Raw genomic sequence first — 14,768 nt, 5'->3', positions numbered from 1 at the left:
TCCAGAAAGCTCGGAAAACAAATATTGAAGGATAGATGACACAGCTAGTGACCTCCTGGCCACAGGAGGTCAGATCTGAGAAAAGAGGCCCTCCTAATGTGAATCTTTATTTCATACTATATACTTTTTTTTTTTAATCGAATGGGATAGAATTTATGCTTTATGACAACCATTCTCTGCCCAATTACTTACCTTCTACATTGCCCAGTGATGCATCCCGGAGTTCTTCTTCCTCCTCCTGTTTGCTTTCCTCACCACTACTGGAGCTACTAATTTTACGCCTTCTCTTTTTACCCTCTTTCCTTCTCTCTTTTTCACTCCGTCTGTCACGTTTAGTCTTTACCTTTTTCGAATGTTTTGAATTAATATTTCTTTCACTTTCATCATTGTCATCTTCATCATCATCCTCATCATCGTCACTGTCCTCTTCCACTGTCCCACGTGTGTACTGAAGCTCTGTGTATTTGTTTATAACCTGATGGATAGAATTAATATTATTGATCAAATTTGACAGTTACAAGAAAAAAGAGTATCCTTTGTTTTAAAAAATAACTTTCCTACAAATTTGTTTTTATTTTCTATATATGCACAGCTAAGCAGATCATTGTCTTTTTTTTTTAAAACTTTGTTTCTAGCTACGTTAGAAACAAATCCTGTAGATACTTCTACAAACACCTTTGGGCAGTTTCCAGTTTAAGAACTTTCAACCATTACTTACTGCTTCCAAGTTAGACCGGCCAACTTTGCTATTCTGTTCCAATTTTCTTCTCAACTCTGGATCGTTGATTGCTGGATCACAATATGAGCTGAAATGGTAGGAAAAATGTTTGTGTGAGTTTTCATAAAAATTGGAAAAATCAATTATTCAATCATATTCTAACACTTTGGATAAAATATTTTACAGCTAAAATTGGCATAATCTGAGAAAATTGTTTTGTTTGTTATAAGGGCTTTATGGCACTTGCAACACCTTTAGATCAGTTCAGCACTAGTAAATAGGAAGAAAATGGAATAGTAGTTGCGACACATTTAGATCAGTTCAGCACTAGTAAATAGGAAGAAAATGGAATAGTAAAAAAATTTTTTTTCCAAAAATAAAGCAATTTAAAAGTGTAAGTTGAGGTATTTGAAATGCATTGTTTTATTATACTGTACAACCAAGATACAACAAACTTGGATCCAACAAAAAGCTCTGATTTAATGAAGTCAGACTACCAGACCAAACAACTTTGTTGTCTTCAGGTTTGTCTGAATTCGATTGTGAAATTATATTTTGATAGAGGAGGCAGTGGATGCTCGTAGCTCAATAGTCCTGTAAAAAAATATTATTGAGATTTACTTGGAGTGAAAAAAAAAAAATAAAAAAAGAGGAAAGTTGTAGCTTGAAGCTCATTAAACATGCAGGACATGACCCAATTTTGTTTTTGTTTTTTTTTAAAAGAAAAGGTAAGAAAAAAAAAAAATGACTCTTATTTGCCAATCTTCAGACAATTTCTTTCCAAGTAATGAATTTATACTCAAACACTTAAGTTTGCACATCGGCCAAATCATGAACCTGTTACCTGAAGTTATCAGTCTGCCTTGAACCAAAGGTTGCTATAAAATCCTGGTGTCGCCTTGTCTGTAACATGTCCCCAATGTCCACAAATGCCTCCCTGGCCACATCATTAATTAGCGGTGTACTGATTCAAAATGAGAATGATAAATATTGAACAATTAATAAATCATCATAGTACCACAAAATACTGACCATGAAGTCAGTTCAAGTTTTGCATAACATCAAAAACATTTTTTTTTCTCATGATTTTGTCTTTCATTTGTTGATTACTAAAGAGACACCAATTTTCATTTGCGACACACAGTTCCGATTTACGCAATTGTTGAAATATCTCTGGATGAGTTTGGTCTTCACAGTGTCACATGTAAACATCTTTTTCTCTGAACCCCTGATAAAATCAACACTGTTACAATATTTACTGACCCCAAAGCAATCCCATAGAATCCACAATAACCAGAATGGTGAATGCAGACACACCAACTTAAAATTTGGCTCACAGGAATTTCAGACACCACTCATAGGAATTTTAGTACAAAACAAGAATTTCTGCATACAAATCCTATCTATTTAGAACTATATATGACATCTTGAAGTCCCCTTTTTTTCAATTAAGTGTTTTAGCAGTTGTGATAGTTATGATGATGTGGCTGTAGTAATAGTGGTAGTGATGATGATGTGATGGTTGTACTTGTAGTAGTTGTGGTCGTCATGATGATTTAGTGGTTGCAGTTGTAGTAGTAGTATTTGTTAGTGATGATGATGATGTAGTGGTAGTGATGGTGGTTGCAGTGGTAGTGATGATGATGTGGTGATGGTGGTTACAATAGTGGTAGTAGTTGTGATGATATGGTCATGGTGGTTGTAGTGTTAGTGATGCTGATGTGGTTGTGGTGGTTGAGATAGTGGTGATGATGATGATGATAATAATGAAGATGAAGGAGGTGAGAGTTGTGGCAGAAATAATGATGACACTTGAAGTGGTGGGGGGCTAGCCGTGGAACCATAAGACCTCAACCAAATTTGACGGAAGTTGCCCATAACCTGGAACTTCTTTTTTTTTTTTTGCTTCAAACCGGATGTTTCCCCGGTGAAACTTGAAATTAGGTATCTTCTGTGAAAGCCCACCAATTCTCCATGCCTTGATGAATACTCTACACTTTATTTACTCCATCAGACGTGTGCTGCAAGGCATCCCCCTACACATTGGGTCACACAATACTGGAAACTTAACATTCTTTGTCCACAGGTTGCAAAATTCATCATTCAAGGGAGGGGAAAAAAAATAAAAAGGTCTTTAATTATTCCTAGCTGTTGCATCATGTGACACATACAATCTGCAGTTCCTTTTAATGGACCTTATGAGCTTGGGGTTTTATCCAGTGCACCATCCACTAAATGTGTTCTATAGCGCAACAACAGAGCTGCCAACCCCATCTGATGAGAATGTGTACAATGGGACCTCAAAATGGGGGAGATTTCATAAAAATGGGTACAATCCTGAAATCGACGGAAACTAACCATTGTGAAAGTAAGAGGAAGGTAAACTTACATAAAGTCACACCGCACAAGCTCAATTGCAGCAACAATGATGTTCCCAAGACTATAATCCAATTTTTCAGAATTCTACCTCCCAGCATGAAGATCATAATTGGTCAAAAAATATATGAATATCCACTTGGTCACCAAGGTTTCTCAATAGGCTAGTAATAGTATGAATAACAGCGTACATTGAAAATGGGTACAATCTTGGGGGAAATGCGTACAAGCGTACAATCGCTGAAAATGCGTACAATTCCGCAATTTTTGTGGTAGGTTGGCAGCTCTGCAATAATCAGTAAATGTGCTATGAGTGCTTAAAAGGGCTCCCAAGCCAACAGAAACATTTATCACATAGGAGGAAATACGATGCCTGTAAGGCGCTATTAAATCTTTAAATTGACAAAACTAATACTGGCCAGGTACACATTTAACATTTGAGTGGGGTGAGAGAATATGACTTAACTCTGGGCTGCCCAATGGAGGATCCAAAGCAAGGACTGTTACAGTCCATGTGCAACTATGTGGACTTGTGGTATGACACAAACTTTCGGATCGGAAGGTCCTGGGTTCGAGCCTTGCTCGACACATAGTGAGAACTTGGAGAACGATCGTTACTCACATTCTCTCACCGCACTCAGGTGTATAATGAGTACCTGGTCGTTAACACCGTTGTCTCTGTCAGAAATATCGCCTAACAGGTGTCATGTCTCGTCCTACATGTTAAGTGTTGCTGTTGGTCAGGGACCCCTTGTAAAGCACTTTGAGCAAGTTTAGTGGATATTGCGCTATATAAATGCTAAACTTTAAACTTGAGAAGGCGAGTGTTATGCCATAAGGCCAACATAACTGTCAAAGATTTTTTATTGAGCCATTACTAGTACTTTTTAAAAAATTAAGTTGTATTTTGTTTTATATTGAAAAAAAAACAAAAAAAACCCCAAAAAAATAAAAAAATAATAATAATAAAAAAAACTTTTTTGACAATTAAAACAAAATACCTTAAGTGAAGATTGCATTTTTTGTTGGTCAATTGGATGATGGTTTTGACATCCTGGAAATCTGGAAATTGTTTCCTTTTATTCAGGAATTTCTCCAACCTTCTGTTGATTTCTCTGTAACGAGTACCTTGAAAATTCAAACAAACTAAAATATTAATGCGTTTTATAATAAATATCTTTGTTTTTATTTAATTGATTTTATTTAAATGTTTGTTTCTATCAATTTCAGCCCTTCTACTGATACAAAAACCATCTACTATTTTTTTTTTCCAATATCCAAATTTCAATTTAAAAAATGATCTTATTCAACATGAGAGATATTTAGTCTCAACCATCACTGAAATACCTAAAAGTCAGATGTAGCTCAAGTTGGCAACAGATTTGTTGACATCAAATCCATCGGGAACAAACGAAAATCTTCAGTCAATTTTTTTCAGCATCCATTCTTAGGGCAGCGCGGTACACATTTATAGCACACATTCACAAACATACAAAATTGAGACATCACATTGAACAGGTAGACAAAAAAACTTTTGCCTTCAAAAACCCGCAGAGATTGGAACACATTGGTAGATAACATTTGATCAGCAACAAATCTGATCATTTCAATACTAGCACTAGTAATGAGTGGGTATGACAGTAACAAACAAGTTCCCAAACAAACTATCTTTGTACAAAAAGTGATAAAAAAAAAAGAAGAAAAAAAAAACCAAAAAAAAAGAAAGAAAAAAACAAAAACAAAAAAAAAACAAAAAAAGAAAAAAGAAAGGATATAGAAGAAGTCAAATCAAATTTTAATTAAATATAGCTATAATTTGACAAAAAATAAAATTGCAAAACCCACTTGTTAACTCCTATTACAGGTTTGCTGGTCCGATATACATTCTGTAATTCCAGTTTTGACAGTACGTACCACTTGATAAATAAATATTTGTTTTATTCACACTATACACTGATTTCTCACACATACCAATTTATACTAACATACTAGCCCTCAAATTATAGATATTTTTATTATCTTTCATTGGATATACCGTTAGTCATATGTTTTATGATTACAACCCATGTAATTTAAGAATTTTGCAAGCTGAAAATCAGAAATTAATCACATAAAACACAGTAAAATTATTATTGAATTAAGCAGTACAGGGAAGCTTCTTTCCTGTCAATATTGTACAGAGTTTGAATAACTGACTAAAAGATCTAGACCTTTCTTTTAAATATTTCTCATTAACTTAACATGAATAAAATTCTCTATTTTAAAATCTAAAGCAACAGGCACAAAGTCATATGCATTAACAGTGTAAAAAATAAATAATAAAATGTACAATTCAGCATCACAATTTTCCTCAGATTTTATCCTAGTTCAATTCAATTCATTTTTAAAAAAATATAATAGTACATTTATTTTCTCAGCCAGGTGTATTTGTACCATTCCAGTTGCCTACTATTACCTTTTTTTCTTCTCTCTTCGTTTGTTAACATAAAACTGCCAAAAGTGTTTCAATAGCATTTTGACAATCATAAAGGTCAAAGGCTCTTTACCCTCATAGCGTATAGTCCTTTCCAAAAGTGTTTCAATAGCATTTTGACAATCATAAAGGTCAAAGGCTCTTTACCCTCATAGCGTATAGTCCTTTCCAAAAGTGTTTCAATAGCATTTTGACAATCATAAAGGTCAAAGGCTCTTTACCCTCATAGTGAATAGTCCTTTCCAAAAGTGTTTCAATAGCATTTTGACAATCATAAAGGTCAAAGGTTCTTTACCCTCATAGCGTATAGTCCTTTCCGTGGGCCTCCCTGTCGTCACTTTCCTGTCTGTGAGCTCACACAACTTGTTCCAGGCTGCCACAAATTTCTTCTTCAGCTTGTCCTCGTAGATGTAGAAAGAATCTTCCTGATCCATTTCATCAAGAGTTAGTTCTTGTCCTCTTTCTATCTCATCACGAAGTTTCTGATAGAGTTAAGAGATTTTTAAAAATCTTCAGTTTGAAGGCCCAATAACTTAATTAGTGGGGCCTTGTGAAGTCAAAAAAATAGTTCTTCAGACTTCAGGGCCATCAGGTCGATGGCAACAGAGTTTATCCCGGTTTCTAGAATAAAACGAATGACAGCAATTGCTTACTGCCCTGTGGATAGGACACTAGTCTAATGCAAAATGCTTCCCACCAGATCTAAGAGACCCAACCATCACTGCTGGGTGGACTGGGGGTCAGAAAAAAAGTCTAAACTTCACCCGAAATCGATCTCAGTCTCTTTGCACGAGAAGCGAATGTTTTACTCGTTGGAATTCAAGTTCAAGAGCTACTGAATAAGCAAAAAAATGGATGATTTGAAACGATCTAATTTACATTTATATACAGATATATGGTAAAAAGCGTTTTTTGCATTACAAAACAGTATCCTATTCAAACAAGGCAGCTTGAAAATGTCAACAAAATATGTCCATTAAATTGTTTCCACATAGTACAAAAATGACCTGACATGTAAATAATTTTTTAAAAAAAACAAACATATTTGATTTAATTAGCTTTCTCAAAGGAAATCAATCTATATTGAACAAAAAAACTAACAGTAATACACTTCCAGCACACAGATCATTCCTGATTTAGCTTGATTTAGTACGGTTTCACTAACTTCATCAGTTGTCTCTATTGGGTAGAAATTAATCTTTAAATTAATTGGTGTCCAACTTTTCAATTTTGATTGTACTAAATAAGAATTTTGATAAATTCATTCAATTATCAATTTATTTATCTGCAACATCATTTAATCTTAAAATTTAACATCACTTAAACTTTAAATACCATCCAAATTCTGTTGTTTTTTGTTTTTTTTAAATATTATAACCAGTAAATTTGTAACTACACATACTCTACATCCATTTACAAAATTTACACAAAAGTACCATATGTATATTTTTGTTACCGATCATTATTGTTCTCTTCTAATAAATCTTTTTCGATATGGTGACATATTTACTGTATTATCATTATTTATCACAAATTTGTACAAAGAACATTCAAAAGGATGAAATACAGGATTATTATCATAATCACCATCATCATCAATATTATTAAAATTATCATTATAACTATTATTATCTTTATAATATATTATTACCCTTATTATTACTAATCAATCACAAAAAAATTGACTATTTTCAAACTTTTGTACCAAAAAGAAGATAAAAACAAAAAAAATAACAGGCAAAAACAAAAGGCAAATCAAAATACTTGCTTCTCAGCAACAGTCCTCACCTCAAGTAAATTCTCCAGCTTTTTGATGTGTCTCTCTGATGGAGGTTTTTTTCCTTTAGCATGGGCAGCCTCCACCACTCGCCTGAAATTTTCAGTCTGAGCAGACGTAAACTCATCGGCTGAATCGGACTGTATATCGTTTGTATTCCTGATGGAAGATGAAGTTGTGGCCATTTCTTTATCCTTTTTACCTGTGTGTAACGATGACAAGGTTGATGAAGAAGCTGTTGAAAATGTAAAATATTAGTAAAATGTAGTTCGGCAAATCTATGAATGGGAAAGAAAAGCAGACCTGCCAACAGCTATAATATATTCGTAGAATTATGAAATTTAGGCTTCAATTTCAGAACTTTATGAGCATCTCGAAGTCATAAAACTTATTGAAAATGAAAGTTGATGCCTGACTCCATAATTTAAGGGATTTTTGAAGTGTTATTTAATCCCTACGACGGTAGATTTTTTATCTATAAAATTAACTCTAGTAACGACTATATTAATTTCCTAAAAACCACGAAATTATAAATTTTCAAGTAGGCAGGTCTGGAAAAGATTAAAAGAAATTTTGAGCCTAAAAAAGGAATTTGGATTCAGCAGTTTTTGGGAAGGAATAATTCATCAAGAATGTCTGATTCATTAAGATGATTAATGCATGAAGACCAATCGTATTTTAAGAGATGCTATAGCAGGTCACCACTGACATGGACAGAATCAGAGAAAGGCAATTTTTCCATTTCGGTGTGTTCAATGCTCATACAGAGCTGATAAAAATAGTAACATGGGGGATGACAATCACAAAGAGAAATGATTTTTAAACATGAAAGATATCACAGTATAAAAATGTTGATATTTAAAAACTTCACCCTTCAATGTCCCTTTGTCGGGCTTCCCCCAACACACACAGAAATATGCCAGAGAAGCTATTGGGCTGACAATTTTTTTTCACACCTAGATTTATATAGGAAACAGAGAACATTATTGAGTTTTATTTACTTACTAGTTTTGGCTTTAGCTTGAAGAGAATCTCCATCTCCACTCCCACAGGTATCTTTCGCTGCTAATGAGAAATTTCCGAGGAAAGACATTTTTGAAGCCCCTTGATCATCTACAGATGCCAAAGGAACTCGACGTTTCGCCTTCTCGCCCAGACCAGCATTTTTCACAGGACTTGTACCTGCATCATTCTTTGCAGTCAGAGATTCATCATCTATTTCGGTTCGTGACTGACCTTCCATTAAATCTTTGTCACCATTGGGATTAGAATTCATTTCTTTAATAATTGGCACAGAATGTTCACTGACCTCAGCCAAAATCTCATCTTGATCAGAGATCTTTGAAATAATCTTAACACTATCTACATTAGAAGGGGAATGCACTACGTCAGTATTGGGAGATATCTGGTCTTTATCCAGCTCATGAACCTTTTCCACATCACCATCTACAACTTCATCATCACTTGGAAGTGATATGTCACAGGGTCCATTCATTAAATTTGAAGTACGAACATCACAAGATTCTCTCCCTTTTAAGTCACCTTGTGAACAGTGAGTTTCTTTTGTATTAAGTGTTGTGTTGGAAGAGAAGCAATGCTCTTCAATATCATTGTTAGCACGTTCCATGTCATCACTGCCATTATTACTGCCACCCTTTGTTGTTTTATGGACCTTCGATTCATTTGAGGAACTAAGATCTTTCGAGATCCTATTCAAAGACAATCTTTTCAAAGTTGAGTGATGTGAATTCAGTGTTAGACTTTCAACAAAACTTCCACTGTTATCGAGATTGTCATGCTCTGTTGTTTTGTCCTTAAGATCTCCTTTGTCTTTTTCAGACAAACTAACTACAATTTCACTGTTTTTTGTTTCACAACCAACATTGGCACTTTTAGATTGAGGACAACTAGCACTTCCTGATGGATGAAACGGGTCTGAATTGTTTCTATTTATTTCTACTTCACTGATTGCATCGCTACACTGTTTTTCAACAGCATTTTCTCCTAGTAACTCTGAATTATTCCCCCGACAGCGGAAATGTTCATTAATTTCCGATTGCTGAAGAGTAACTTTTGTATTACAGATAGCCTTATCAAAAGAAAGGGAACAATCTTCTTCTTCATCAGAATCCCTTTTGTCTTGAACAGTTGATGAGCTCTCTTCAGGGATTTGAAACACTGTTTCTACAGGAACTGGCATATCCTCCGATGTTTTACTTGCATCTGGAAATAAATTTTCATTTTCTAAAGAGCTATTTGCACGCATCCCTTTATCTTCCTTTAAATCATTAACTTTTTCACAATTTTCATGAATAGTTCTATCAATTTTCTTAACGCTTTTAAAAGAATCCATATGTTCTGTTTTAGACTGGGCTTCACCTTCAGAATGTCCATCTCTATTTGGAGCATTCCCATGAGGTGACAATGACGTGTCGGATGTCACTGAGATAGGCTTGACATTCTCCAAACTACCTTCCTTAGGCTTCCTATTCTCTAAATCAACATCTTTCTTACTGAAATAAAGCTTCTCTTTTGAAAGTGCAACACTGTTTGCAGTGGCTTTGACAGGCGAATCAGAAGTGCAAATGATGGCATCCGAGTCATTGACAGTGACTACGCTTACAGATCGTTTATGTTTAGGACTGGCCGTGCAATGAAAAGCATGTTCAGATTCTGAGGGCACATCTTTAGTTAAACTACTGGTCGTGCTAATAAGAGCAGAATTTACATCTTTAGAAATAAAAGATGATGATAAAGCTTTGGAACTAGAGGACGATTCGATTTCTGTAACATCCAAACCTATGTCACTGGAAGAATGGCAATCTACTTTCTTGGTGCAAGAAAAAGCTGCATCGTTCGTTAGATTGAGCAGAGAATGTCTCTTTGAATAGGAAGAATTCTGGAAAGAAGATTCAGTATTTTTTGAAAAATCGATATTAGCAGTAGTCCTTTGAGCAATAGAAATTCCAATTTTCAACTTTTCTCCTTCTTTAGAAACTCTGATAATTTCTGCCTCTTTGATGTGACCATCTCCCAATGAACATGAATGTATTTTCCTTCTTTTGGCTTCACTACTCTCGCAAATACTGTCCCCCTTCTCAGAACTCAATGGATGGGAAACATTACACTCACTGACTTGTTTCACACAAATACTGCTACACTCTTTAGTCTCTGAGTCTGGTTCATGCGGTGGTTGCCTCTTCCTTTTCTTTTCAATGGCTGATTTTTTTTTACTTTTCCTTTTTGCTTTCAAGATATCTGTGAATTCCTTGAGATGAACGAAAAGTCTTGATTTGTCCACTTCCATCTTTCTTTTCGTTTCTGTGAGCAAGTCAGCCATATCCTGTGAGCTGCGATATTCACCTTGGCAATCGTCATATCTGTGTTGGATTAGGTCAAGAATTTTGGGATTCTCACCAACCAAATTTGAGGCACAAAAGTTGAAGAACTGAAATAGAAATTTCAGAGGAATCAATAGAAACAAATCCCACAAATCAAGCTAGATATCTACATGACACGACAACAAATCATTACTGGTATGTAGAAAAAATATTTTTTTGTAAGTTGCATCAGAGACTCCCACCAACCAATATAGCCCTAAAGAAGAAGTGGAATACATAAAAAGCGGAATTTGAGACCAACAAGTGGAATCAACTATGAAATGCTTTGCTGCAGATAATGTAATTAATAGACAGTCCAAAAGCACCCAGAAGATAAAATGTTTAAAATGTGTAAAAATATGCAGATTGTTTAATGACTGAAAAGGGGGTCAAATAATTATAGAGGACACAGACCCTGGCAGTCTCAGAGCAAAGCATTGAATGAATGGAATCAAGCTTGTCATGACCCCCCCACCCCCTCCACCCAAACACACACCTAATCCAACAAACGCTCCTGCCAGCACACGCACACACACCCACACCCAAAATTAAATAGGGAAAGTAGCCCATTGTACTCTAAAGTAGCCCAGTGTACTCAATAATACTACCGATTGGAGTTAGAGCCAACATATAATAACAATACCTAGGTCATTGACCTCACATATTGGAGCAAACATAATAACACTTCTGACCCTTCACCACACCCCCCTTAAAACATAATATCTGACACACTGTGAAGGGACTACTCAGACACACTCAAAATGTGTGTTGATTGACCATACAGGATGACAACCAAATAAGCTCACACTTTCTTTTTACTCCACATTTTTTCTCTTTTTAAAAATTTACCTTCGTTGAAAAGTGGAATTTTTGCCTTGAAAGCAGAATCCCAATTAAGGGAAATAATTCCGTGAAAAGGGAGGAGCCTCTGGTTGCATGCATTTCAAAATAATCAAAATATTTAGTTTAACATAGATATCTCTAATATTGACATAGCATGAAAGTCCACTTTTGGTTTTGATACTATACATTCAGTTGATAAACTCACAACATCCGCCAGCCGGATATAAAGTACCAAAACACAAAACTATGTGTAACCTTAAATGTTTATAGTCTGATTGATACAATTTAGTCAGAACAACTCATAAAAATGGCTGGCTAATCACAATGATGACAAAGAGTTAAGCAACGTCAATTTTGTTCCTTCTATAAAATAAAAGCCTATATTCTATCATCACAATCTTATTGATGAGAAAAATATTTATCCACAGAAGGTATATTAATACTATCAACCAATGATATCCACTGATCCACAACTTGAGGCCCATTAAAAATAATGTATATAATAAGAAATAAAGTAACATGCCGGCCGTGCAACCCATGTCCAGGCTTTATTCTTTGATATAGTTTATGAATTGATGTGTAAACCTTTTTTCTCAACATGCACATTATTTTCCCTTGAAATATCAGTAGTTAACTATAAAACAGCTTGGATCCAACGCAAGTTATTTCAATTCTGTCAGGAGAAAAAAAAACAAAAAAAAAAAAAAACCCAAAAAAACATCAACAACTGTTTTATACCCTTCTCTGCTAGGAAATGGTCCAGTGTAAAGTACTTTACAAGTGATATAATATATTGAGAAACCCAATCACTGCTGGGTGACAAGAGGGATTAGAAAAGAAGCTAACACATTATATCTGTATTTAGATTGAAGTCTGTTTGCTTGCCAGTGGAGTGCTAGTGCTACATCAATCAGATTAACAGCTAGCCTTGTCAGATAAAGATGATTTATCCTCCAACCTCCATCCTTCTCCCCCTCCAGAAAAGAAAAAAGAAAATAGATGGTAACTCCAACTTGATGCAGGGTTACCCATTCAGGAGGCAAAAATTTACTGAACTTTTACGGTTACGCAAACACATAAGCCAACCCCTTTCTGAGTGCTGAGGTCCATTTAAAAAAAACATGTACCTACTTACTTTTACTCCCCCGTATAGCAGGTTACTGGAAAATATACTGAGGGTTTCTAGCATACTGAATTCCGTAAATATACGGAAAATTGGCAAACTTGATGAAAAAGGATAGAGTGAGAGAGGAGGGGGGGGGGGGGGGTGAAGGAGAAGGAGGGATATGAAACATGATAATAAATAACAATATGATGTTATGTCATTCTTAAGCTGGATAGTAAAAATGATTCCTATCTTTCCACCTACCTCACTGAAAAGACAATCCGTAGATGACATCATTACATTAATATAACTGTACAATTTTCCACATGGACATTTCACCTGAAAATATAAAAAATGGAGTGAGAAGATGAGTTCCCCTTCAACCTCATTCAGCCATTATGATTTACTCATATTATAAATTATAGTACACAAAAAAATATAATCAGTGCTGACACTAACAACAAATTCTTGTGGAGCTACTGCAAAATGTTTTAGGAGAATCGAAATATTGGCTCCAGTGTTCGGATTTCAAGGAGAAGTTGGATTTTAGAAGAGTGGCACACTATATCATTATCATCATTATTATTATTATTTTCATTACCATTATTATTGTTGTTGATGATGATGATTATATAATTTGTTCAAAGAAAAATTGTGGTTATTGGCCATGAAAGACCCAATATAAACTACATTGAATCTCTATCTATTATTATTGGTATTATGACAAAATTTAACAAATCCTGCATATATACAGTTCACCCCACTCAATCGCACAATTCGCTTATACTTATATGCTACACATTCCAAAAAAAAACGGAATATTTGCTATATGTGCTATATAACCACTCAGCTTAATCATACAACTTCTCCGCTTCATCGCTACACCTCGATTCCATCTTGATTGGAGAAAATTATCTAAAATATACACAAAAAAGTAATGATTCGATCAATTCATTACAATGGACAAGATCTGATGACTATTTTTGAACGGATCTATGGTTTGGGGCCAGTGGAAAATCAGGCCAGTAATTTACTAATCCTGCCAGCAGAATTGTTCATTGGCCAGCAAAGTCAATTGAAATTATTTGATAGGCTGGCCAGCCTGCCAGCTACTTTGACCCATGTCATGATTCAGGCCAAAGTTTTACCCTAAATTCATAGGCTCACAGGCTACTACTGCAAATACAGAACGAACCAGCATTTGCAGTACTACTGCAAATAAAGTAAATGAATGATATCTCATATTTCAGTACTACTTTAACTTTGTTATTTTTGTTTGTTTTTAAGGGTTTTACAGTGCTTGCAACACATTAAGGTCATATCAGCACCAGTAAAAAGGAAGAAAATGGGATAGTAAAAAGTTCTAGAATTACAATTAAAGCACAAAAGAAAAGGTAAGACAAAGGGGAATTGGTTCAAATAGGGAACAAATGTAGATTCTAAGAGCACATCGTCAAAGTCAAAGTACTTAGTCTGAGATCACCTAAAAGTCTCATCCAGACACAAGCACAGGTCCCAACGAAGAGGAATACACTCAAATGTTTACCAATCATATTTTTTTTTTTTTTTAATAATATTATATGTAAACTAAACATAATATGCATAACTTAGAGAGATGATTTACAAGGAAAAAAAATATCATCTCCCAAAATTATAACTATACACATTCGACTGTTTCCCTCCCAGCCAAGGAACTCCGGCAAGGATCAGGACAAAACTAAGTAATCAGTAATCTCATTCCAAAACAATGACAAGAAACAATTGGAAAACGGGTATGGGGGGTTAGAAGTGTGAGTGAAGACAACAAAACTGAAACAAACTTTTAATCATTAAATCTTGTCCTCTCTGGACAAAAAAAAGTAATAAAAATAGAGCATAATGTGTTTTTTTTAAACTGAACATAGTTGCATTTCAATTAGCAATATTATGCTCTTAATCATACATTTCACTAATTTAAATCACCGAGAAAAGTGAATTTTTTCTTGGTGCTTTTTATCTCCATTCAGTCAGGCTCGCAAATTGAAAGGAATTAAATAACAACTTCCGTTTTAGATTACTTAAAAATGGGAAAGGCCAATCAAAATCCACAAAGTGAA

General features: G+C 34.8%; 1 protein-coding gene across 4 annotated transcripts in view; it reads right to left on the bottom strand.

Annotated features, from left to right (window-relative positions):
* Positions 1 to 14,768, bottom strand: part of LOC144979839 (uncharacterized) — a 32,755-nt gene that overhangs the window by 14,224 nt on the left and 3,763 nt on the right. For 2 of the 4 annotated variants that reach the window (XM_078927019.1, XM_078927022.1), the window contains exons 1-9: positions 14,615 to 14,703; positions 12,937 to 13,011; positions 8,350 to 10,792; positions 7,356 to 7,579; positions 5,863 to 6,049; positions 4,096 to 4,222; positions 1,563 to 1,682; positions 719 to 806; positions 193 to 475 (exon numbers count right to left, since the gene is read on the bottom strand). In XM_078927019.1, the coding sequence (XP_078783145.1) occupies positions 193 to 475; positions 719 to 806; positions 1,563 to 1,682; positions 4,096 to 4,222; positions 5,863 to 6,049; positions 7,356 to 7,579; positions 8,350 to 10,792; positions 12,937 to 12,969 (3,505 nt within the window). In that variant the 5' untranslated portion in view covers positions 12,970 to 13,011; positions 14,615 to 14,703. Of the gene's footprint in view, positions 1 to 192; positions 476 to 718; positions 807 to 1,562; positions 1,683 to 4,095; positions 4,223 to 5,862; positions 6,050 to 7,355; positions 7,580 to 8,349; positions 10,793 to 12,936; positions 13,012 to 14,614; positions 14,704 to 14,768 lie in introns of those variants that run through there. The other 2 variants (XM_078927021.1, XM_078927020.1) reach the window with 2 other exon arrangements.

Source organism: Berghia stephanieae, chromosome 9 (assembly GCF_034508935.2).
Source record: "Berghia stephanieae isolate SIO BIC M18660-M18661 chromosome 9, UCSD_Bste_1.3, whole genome shotgun sequence".
Classification (NCBI taxonomy): domain Eukaryota; kingdom Metazoa; phylum Mollusca; class Gastropoda; order Nudibranchia; family Aeolidiidae; genus Berghia; species Berghia stephanieae.
This window is presented reverse-complemented; position numbering and strand designations above follow the sequence as displayed.